This window comes from Talaromyces marneffei, chromosome 4 (genome assembly GCF_009556855.1).
Source record: "Talaromyces marneffei chromosome 4, complete sequence".
Taxonomy (NCBI): domain Eukaryota; kingdom Fungi; phylum Ascomycota; class Eurotiomycetes; order Eurotiales; family Trichocomaceae; genus Talaromyces; species Talaromyces marneffei.
Genome location: NC_072351.1, coordinates 3,592,498 through 3,602,810, shown reverse-complemented (window position 1 = coordinate 3,602,810; position 10,313 = coordinate 3,592,498). Strand labels below are relative to the sequence as shown.

Genomic DNA, 10,313 nt, shown 5'->3' with positions numbered 1-10,313 from the left:
TAACCCTAACCCTAACCCTAACCCTAATCCTAATCCTAATCCTAATCCTAACTCTAATCCTAATCCTAATCCTAATCCTAATCCTAATCCTAATCCTAATCCTAATCCTAATCCTAATCCTAATCCTAATCCTAATCCTAATCCTAATCCTAATCCTAATCCTAATCCTAATCCTAATCCTAATCCTAATCCTAATCCTAATCCTAATCCTAATCCTAATCCTAATCCTAATCCTAATCCTAATCCTAATCCTAATCCTAATCCTAATCCTAATCCTAATCCTAATCCTAATCCTAACTCTAATCCTAATCCTAATCCTAATCCTAATCCTAATCCTAATCCTAATCCTAATCCTAATCCTAATCCTAATCCTAATCCTAATCCCAATCCGATTTCTTTCCTTTTCGGTATGATATATCGACATAATCCTTCATATATATGATTCTTCCATACCGGACCTTCTTATCATTCGCTGGTTCGAAAAATGTGGACGGGATCCATGGAATATCCTTTTTCGGACCTCAATCGAAATCGGAATCTTTCTTTTTCTCCTCGAATAATCGTGAATAATTATCGTAATATCATCTTTCCTTTCGACTCCGAACGGTGCTATAAATTTATAATCCATATTGATGAACCATGATATTCTTGATCTGGATTATATATAAATACCTTCATTCAACCGTGATCAATCGAAATATATAATCATCTTCTACGTGATATATATGATGTTTTCGGACATATGATATTCGCAATGGTAATATAATGCGGATCGGATTATGGATATAACGGAAATCATCTGAAAAACGTTGATGGTTGCTCTGATGTCGGTCAACCTCGTGGGGCTGTAAATGCTGGTCTGTGGATCGGTGGGTTCGGGACATATCACCGTCTAAATCCGACTTTCCTCGGTAATCTCCAACAACTACGGTCCCGGTCGATATTGGGTGCATCGGTAATGGATATGCCATTTCTGCATCTGGTGTATAAAACTGTCTTTGAACGCGTGTCACTGCCATGAAATATATATTGTTGTAACGTGTAATATTGTTGTAACGTGTAATACGGTTATGGGGTTCCTATCTTGCCGGGAACGGCATCCACGAACGAATTATATATCTCGATGGTTGGATATGATGATGGACGGTTAATCAACTCCAATATCCTTTCAATGATGATGGATGGATACTCTGCGGTATGAATTATGACTTGCATTGGTATGATGTTGGATTACTGGAAATATATCATGTGTATCTCTCTCTGGTTGGCACTCTAATGTATGGATCCTTCTATCGGCCATTCTTTATCGATCAATGAACCCAAAATTCGGTCGGTGCACCGGAACCTTTGGATATATGCGATATATGGAATATGGGGGGTGTGGGTTGCTCGCTCTGACTTCCATCTCTTTGGTTACTTCCACGATGTCGATGATTTTTATGATTTGGATCACATGGACGATATGGATCCCTTCCATGGATTCTGTGGAATGGAAACACGGTATCTCTTGATTAAATAACAATATAATGCTTCTGCACCCGGGGTGTAAAACCGTCATGCTCGTGGGGACCGGGATGTGGGTGCAATCACAAACCGACTCAACCGATAAAACACCTCAATCAATCGGGTCCCTTCCATGCCACTCCATCGGATCTTCTGCCCAAACCATGCATATACGTGGTCGGCATCCTCCACATCCACCTGGTCGTCGCGCATCCATGCATATATCGTCTCCGCACATGCGCCGGGGTTCAAATGCATGATGCTGATCACCGTCGGGATCACCACGTCCGGAAACTGGCATTGTCGTTCGGGAATGACCCGCCATCCACCGTCGGGACGGGCCTCGTATCGCTGGCATATGGCCTGGGGCACCCCGCATGTGAAACAACACGAAAACCGCGCGTATTTGCGCCGCTCCCGCATCTGCCGCGTCATCTGCTCGATGTGACCCTGGACAATGCCCGCCGCGGGTTGGGAACATGCCGTGATGGGATGCATGGACATGGCCACATCCATCGTCTCCATATAACACACCGCACATCGGTGTTGCCACTGCAATAATGTGCTCTCTAATTGATCCACCGCCATGGCCGCCTCCCCACGGATCCGTTGCACCTGCTGGGCCATCGTCTGCTTCTGCTGCTCCTGCGCCATCCATGTGGCCGTCACGTCGGCGGAATGCAATGGGGATGGATGCGAACGGACGCTGCATTGATCACATGGTGCCTCACCGTCCGTACAACCGTCGGGTCTCTCGTATGAATCCAAATACGCATCCAATACCGCCCGTCGACATCTGGTGCCGTGGAAATACTCCCGCATGGCCTGTTTCCCTTCTTCATATCCGGCCTCCCACTGCGACCATCCGCGGGCCTGGAATGGCGTGGGCGCGATGATGATGGCTTCACTGGCCTGCCCATCCCGTCCGGCCCGTCCGCTTTCCTGGCTGTACTCCCGCAACATGCTGGGCACCTCCACGTGGATGACACACCGCACGGTGCGAATATTGATGCCCATGCCCAATGCGTTCGTCGCCACAATCGTCATGCCACTGCGGATGGGGTCCGTCGTCCCCTCGGGATGCGGGGTGAATGCCTGTAATGCGTGCTCTTTCATGGCCACGGCCATCTTGCCGTGATATGCCAAACAACCCAATCGGGTGGCCAATGCGTCCACGTCGCCGGTCTCGCTCCGATATACGATGATCTGGCCGCCACGGGGATGCCAATGGGCCTCGCGCTGCCGGATGAATGCCACCACCTCGTCCTCATCCACGTCCACGCTCATCGACTCGACCCGATATGCGATGTTGACCCGCGTCGTGTGGGGACTGCGGAATCGTTGCACGACGGTGGGCGTCAACTGCAACCGCTGGAATAATCGAACCTCATCCACGGCCGGCAACGTGGCCGTCAACAACACCACGGGACTGCCGATGGTCATCAACACGTGTAATCCCGCCATCTTCGGTCGAAACTCCTCGCGGCTGTCCAATATCGTGTGGCATTCGTCGATGACGATCCGGTCCAATCGGTTCCGCTCCTGCAATCGACTGATGTACGATCGAAACCCCTTGCTGGTGGCCGATTCCGGCGTCACTAATACGATCCGCGCCGTCTCGGGCGGTCGATGGGAATTCCACGGCACGCATGATATGCCCGCCTGCGCACACTCCCGCTGCATATCCTGCCGTAACGATACCGTCGGCACCACCACGATGCTCGTCCCGGCATCGCTCCCACGCCGCGGGGACCATGAATATCATGCTCTTCCCACCACCGGTGCCCATCACCCCAATACCCACGGGGCACTGCCCATGACGGCGTCAATGGCCGCTTTCTGGATCCCCCTGGAACTGGGCGCCGGGTCCGACAATCCCTTCCAACAACGGCTGAATGGGCGCCTGTCGCATGGCGTGCCAATGGGCCACGGCACGGGGATCCACCGTGGGAATCCCTCGTGTTCGTTTCATGCCGGCACGATGGACGGGGGGAAATCCCAAAAACCGATGCCATCGCTCACTGGCCTGTCGAAACTGGGCCTTCATGGCCGCCATGGTCCCGGGGGCTTCCTCCACGCCGCGTGCGTATATCATCCCGGCCACGTGGCTTCCATGTCCGGCTTGGATATCAATCACCGCATCGTCGGCCGTCCACCAACACCCATCCTCGTCCTCATCCATCTCCTGTTCTTCCTCCATCGAATCGCTCTCAAACCCGGTCGTGGGACCCAAATATCGCCGGGCAATGGCGATCATGATCTGCCGGCATGCGCTGATGGTCAATGGGACCCCCATGCCAATCTCGGTTTCTCGTTGCATGGCCCGTTTCATCCGTTCGGACGTCCATGTGGTGCCATCCACCTCCTGGGGCGGCCATATAAACCCACCTCCGTTCGGGTTGTCCGTACACCATGGTTTCGACGTGGCGTTGGAATGGCATGGCCAACCGTTGGAAATATATAAACAACTCGCCCACGGCCCGGGGCACGTATCGATGGATGATCTTGGGTCGACCCTGGATGTGGTATCCTTTGTGATACGTGGTCATGAATGACACCAACCCGTGCTCGATCAACTGGTTGCGTAATCCGCCAAACGGGGTGTTCTGGTACCGGATGGACATGGCTTCGGGCCCTCGTGCGGGGGCACCGCTGGTCAAATGCATCAACACCAATAAATACTCCTTCATCCGTCCCACGGCTCGCATCCACTGCTGCACTCGACGGGGGCGCCATGCGTGGGTGGCGGATGTGCCGGATGGACGCTCGGCGTGGATGAATGCGCGTCGGAATCCGGGTTCCTGCCATATGCGGTCGTGTAACCACCATGTGTCATCCACGTCCCATGCATTGCGGGGATCCTGGGCAAAATACCACCCGGGTTGATCCTCGACGGCATGGTCCTCCATGGTCTCCCATGCGATGGTTGGCAATCGATGGTCGGTGGGAAACAACAATACGTCCTGCGTCAAATGGTCCCATGCCCGGTTGATAATGCCATGCACCGTCTCCCGCAATTGATCCATGGTAAACCGATGATGCTGGTATGTGATGCGGTCTCCGTGCCATTCAATCAACCCATCCGCCGTGGTGCCGTACCGGATTTTCATGCCGTATGTGCGGGAATCCAACATCCACTTCATCGGGGTGGGTTCCATGGTGGTCATAAATCGCAACATCATCCCGCGTAATGCCACGAAACAATCGGACAATCCGGCATGGGCCTCGCTTTCCTCCCATGCCTGTTGCGCGACTAACATGCGGGCAATCTTGATCATGGCGGACAACTTGGGGGTAAATGCCAACGCCGTCTCCCATCCACCCGACTCCCGGATCCCCATGGCGGCCAACCCGCTGATGATGCCGTTCACGAACTCCTGCCCGTGCTGACCCTGTAATCGATGGTCCAACATGGCGATGCACCATGTCAATATGGCACGATCGACGGCATCCAATGGCTGGTCGGTGGGATCCATCTCCTCGGTGGCATGGACGGGGGAATGGGTGCTCTCGTCCTCGGACATGGCCTGCCGGATCTGGTGGATGGTCTCGCATTGGGTGGCATGGAACTGAAATCGGACGTCGCCGGTACTCACACTGCGCATGATATACCGGATGATCCGTTGCCACACCTCGATGTACTGTTCAATGGTGCCGGCCACCATCCGCGCTTGGAACGGGTGTTGGGGCATCTGATCCACCTGTTTCCGGTGCATCTCAAATCGACTGAATATGTTCAACCGCGTCAATGTGGTGCGCTGCGCGACCATGACGATCCGGTGAAATCGCTCGTCAATCTCGGCCAATATGGGCTCTTGTTCGGGATCGGGTCGTTGTAACAATGCCCGTAATGTGCCTCGATCCTCCTCTAACAAATGATCGGCCCATCCCATCCGTTCGACCCATGGGTTGACCTCGCGGGACTCGTGGGGACGGATCCGTTCTCGTTCCGCGGCGTCGATCTGCTGCTCTCGATGGATGATCTCCTGCTTCATCGCCTGCTGCGCCGCATCCCATGATGGGTTTTCTGGATCGGATATGGCGGTGGTGATGGTGGTATGGTCATGTTGGACGGCAAACCGTTGGGATCCACGTCCTTTGGGGATAAACCGTTGGCTGGCTACAATGTTCCATGGCATGTTGGGCTGGGGTTTGGACGGTGCCTTGGAACGGGGTCGTCCTCGGTTCTGGGGGTTTTTCCATCCATGTTCCTGGCGGCAATGGTCGTGGATCCGTCGAATGGTCTCTCCAATCCAATGGCAACCGGGATAACTACACTGATATGTGGGATCCCGCGGTGGGATCAATCCGGGAATGGGCGCAATGGGCGCAATGGGGGATCACCAATTCACGGTGATGGCGGATCCGTTCGGGAAACTGCTGGTGATATTGCTGGAATAATATAATGTGCTGTGAATGCCGTTCTCGTATATGCCTCGTGTTCCGTAAATGGGATGGTAACTGACTATCAAATACAACATGCTGGCACAAACAACAAATTACAATCCGATGATGGGGGTCATACTGGAATATCTGGTCAACAATTGGGGGTGCCATGCTTGATTATGATTTACTCCTGGTGAATTGAATGAATATGAATGGCATGAATATGAATATACACGTGGAACGCGTGGGAATACGCGTCGTGGAAATGCTAATATGACCCCTTATGGTGTGGATGAATATCTATATTGGGTATAACGCTTCCGCAAACCACCAACATCAAAAATGAACCCTAATCATTTTCAATCATATACCACTGGTGAACGAATCGCTCAAATTGATTATACTTACATGGACAAGTTGCCCGAAGTCGACATTATATCTGGTCCAAATTTGAGCGGTAACCCTAGTGGTAAATATAGCTGGGGGATAACCGCCAATAAATAAATGGCGGTTATCCAGACTGCCTAGCACCACACTAGTGTTTGTTAGCAAAAATAAATGGCGGTTATATCACCGACATTTAAAATAAGTGTTAGTGGTAAATATAGCTGGGGGATAACCGCCAATAAATAAATGGCGGTTATCCAGACTGCCTAGCACCACACTAGTGTTTGTTAGCAAAAATAAATGGCGGTTATATCACCGACATTTAAAATAAGTGTTAGCCGTTATAACCTTAACCCTCTCCTAACAAGTTGGGTTACCCTGCCCTCTCCTACCAAGTTGGGTTACTCTCCCCTTTACGTGCAAGTTGGCTTACCGGCGCACCTGGGTTAAAGTTACTGGCCACTCGCGTTAAAGTTACGGTGCACTCGCGTTAAAGTTACTGGCCACTCGCGTTAAAGTTACGGGGCACTCGCCTTAAAGTTACGGGGCACCTGCGTTAAAGTTACCACCCACTCGCATTAACCATTTCGGATCGAGTTGGAAGTTGGCTTACTCTGCCCCTTTACGTCCAAGTTGCGTTACCTTTCTCTGTTCTAATAAGTTGCCTTACCCTGCCTTTACGTCCAAGTTGCGTTATCCTACCCTTTATGTGCAAGTTGGGTTACCGGCGCATCTGGGTTAAACTTACCAGCTACTCGCGTTAAAGTTACTGGCCACTTGCGTTAAACTTACTGGCTACTCGTGTCAAAGTTACTGGCCACTTGCGTTAAAGTTATGCCGTACTTGGCTGAAAGTTACTGGCCATTTGGGTTAAAGTTATCCCGTACTTGCGTTAAAGTTACGCGCTACTCGCGTTAAACTTACTGGCTACTCGTGTCAAAGTTACTGGCCACTTGGCTTAAAGTTATGCTGTACTTGGCTTAAAGTTATCGGCCACTTGCTTTAAAGTTATGGGGTATCTGTGTTAAACGTACTGGTCACTCACCTGAATCATTTCGAACCGAGTTGGGAGTTGTGTTATCCTGCCCTGGATCTATAACTTGTGTTACGCTGTTAACCCGGAACCGATAATGGGGGTGACCAATCTCTCTACCTACAACGGGCATGATGAAATCCTCCATGTGCAACTCGCCCTACTAAACCCTCTACGTCTAATCTGCCTGATTGAATCTGTTATCTATAAGTTTCTGTACCCTGCCTATAATGTGTAACTTGTGTTATCTGATCCTTGATATATAACTTGTATTACCCTGCGCTGAACCTCCAAGTTGCCTTCCCTGACGTGCAACTCGATATATCTCCCTATATAATATCTACCAAATCGGAATGGGAATATATATACTCTACCTGTCAGTTGGCTTATTGAATCCTTGATGTGTATCTTGGGTTATGGGGTCAATCCTTTGTGTGGAAGTTGGGTTATCCTACTCTTTATGTGCAAGTTGGGTGACTCTACCCTGTATGTGAAACTTGCGTTATCCTACCCTCTTCTAACCCTTGCGTTACCCGGCCCTTTATGTGTAAGTTGGGTTATCCTACCCTTTATGTGCAAGTTGGGTTATCTGGCCCTTTACCTACAAGTTGGGTTATTAAAATCCTTTATATGCAAGCTGGATTATGGGGTGTATTTTAATCTATTATCTGAATCCGATCTCTAATCACGATCTGAATCCGATCCCTAACCATGATCTGAATCCAATCCCTAACCATGATCTGAATCCAATCCCTAACCATGATCTGAATCCAATCCCTAACCATGATCGGAATCTAATCCCTAACCACGATCTCAATCCAATCCCTAACCACGATTGGAATCCGATCCCTAACCATGATCGGAATCTAATCCCTAACCACGATCTCAATCCAATCCCTAACCATGATCGGAATCTAATCCCTAACCACGATCTCAATCCAATCCCTAACCACGATTGGAATCCGATCCCTAACCATGATCGGAATCTAATCCCTAACCACGATCTCAATCCAATCCCTAACCACGATTGGAATCCGATCCCTAACCATCATCTAAATCCGATCCCTAACCATGATATAATAATCTTTATCCTCCATATATTCCTCACTCTTGATCTCCAATATCAATTCTATAATGCCGCTCAGTTGCTGGTTGCCATTGCAACCGAAACCCACCACCCGGTATATATATTATGAATTCATCTTCATGATCACCACCGCAAGTTCTGGATATATAAATACTGATGCCTCTATATGCCGGATATCAATATTCCTAATAATACATAATTGTATGGAGTATATCGCCGCTGCCGTGTATGGGATGAATGGAATATATAATAATGCCAGCTCTATCATACATATAACCTCACCCCAGGAATGGGAACTCGATAAATCTATACATCTAATTCATCTCCACGACTAACCCACTGCGCTTCTCACCGCGTCGTCTAAATCGCCATTGGAAATGCCGGATCAACTGCCGTGGGTCATTGATGTCGACCGTGGGGGACTGCCCCTGTATTCGCCGTTGCGATGTTATATGGATGGTATCCTGCTGTGGTCAATACAATAACTGCCTGATGATCCAAATCGCGATATGGGTTACAGTTATAGCCACTTGGTTATGGAGCCAATCCTGGATATGTAAATTGGGTTACTAATCTCTCTACCTATAAGTTGGGTTATCAATCCCTCTACTGGTAAGTTGGGTTATTAATCTTTCTACCTATAAGTTGGGTTACTAATCTTTCTACCTACAAGTTGGGTTACACTCCCCTTTATGTCTAAGTTGGTTTACCCTGCCCTTTATATACAAGCTGGATTACTCTACCCTGAATGTGTAAGTTGGGTTACCCTGCCCTGAACGTGCAAGTTGGGTTATCCTACCCTGAACGTATAAGTTGGATTATCCTGCCGTTTACATCTGAGTTGGGTTACTCTACCCTTTACGTGCAAGTTGGGTTACCCTGCCCTGAACGCGCAAGTTGGATTATCCTGCCCTGAATGTATAAATTGGGTTACCCTCCCCTTTATGTCCAAGTTGGGTTATCCTACCCTTTATGTGCAAGTTGGGTTATCCTACCCTGAACGTGTAAGTTGGGTTATCCTGCCCTTGATGTCCAAGTTGGGTTACTCTACCCTTGATGTCCAAGTTGGCTTACCCTCCCCTTTACGTCCAAGTTGGGTTACCCTGCCCTTTACGTGCAAGTTGGGTTACCCTCCCCTTTACGTCCAAGTTGGGTTACCCTCCCCTTTATGTCCTTTATGTGCAAGTTGGGCTACCCGGCCCTTTATTTGCAAGTTGGGTTATTCTCCCCTTTATGTACAAGTTGGGTTATCCTCCTCTTTATGTCCAAGTTGGGTTATCCTACCCTTTATGTGCAAGTTGGGTTATCCTACCCTGAACGTGCAAGTTGGGCTACCCGGCCCTTTATGTGCAAGTTGGGTTACCCTCCCCTTTACGTCCAAGTTGGGTTACCCTCCCCTTTATGTCCTTTATGTGCAAGTTGGGCTACCCGGCCCTTTATGTGCAAGTTGGGTTATTCTCCCCTTTATGTACAAGTTGGGTTATCCTACCCTGAACGTGTAAGTTGGGTTATCCTGCCCTTGATGTCCAAGTTGGGTTACTCTACCCTTGATGTCCAAGTTGGCTTACCCTCCCCTTTACGTCCAAGTTGGGTTACCCTCCCCTTTATGTCCTTTATGTGCAAGTTGGGCTACCCGGCCCTTTATGTGCAAGTTGGGTTATTCTCCCCTTTATGTACAAGTTGGGTTATCCTCCTCTTTATGCGCAAGTTGGGTTACTCTACCCTTTTTGTACAAGTTGGGTTACCCTCCCCTTTATGTCCTTTACCTGCAAGTTGGGTTATTAAAATCCTTTATGTGCAAGTTGGATCATATATCATATTTTAATCTATTATCTGAATCCGATTCCTAACCACGATCTGAATCTGATCCCTAACCATGATCTGAATCCAATTCCTAATCATGATCGGAATCCAATC

At 49.3% G+C, this 10,313-nt stretch overlaps 2 protein-coding genes across 2 annotated transcripts; both read right to left on the bottom strand.

Moving 5' to 3' along the window:
* Positions 1-1,554: 1,554 nt before the first annotated feature.
* EYB26_006331 (uncharacterized protein) lies at positions 1,555-3,186 on the bottom strand (the record flags this gene model as incomplete). Its single annotated transcript, XM_054265607.1, has 1 exon — positions 1,555-3,186. The coding sequence occupies one exon, from the start codon at positions 3,184-3,186 to the stop codon at positions 1,555-1,557; it is 1,632 nt and encodes a 543-aa protein (XP_054121582.1).
* A 142-nt stretch (positions 3,187-3,328) lies between these two features.
* On the bottom strand, positions 3,329-5,642 carry EYB26_006330 (uncharacterized protein; the record flags this gene model as incomplete). The annotated part of the gene is made up of 2 exons (XM_054265606.1): positions 3,329-4,019; positions 4,066-5,642. 2 exons carry the CDS (start codon positions 5,640-5,642, stop codon positions 3,329-3,331), a joined length of 2,268 nt encoding a protein of 755 aa, XP_054121581.1.
* Positions 5,643-10,313: the final 4,671 nt, after the last annotated feature.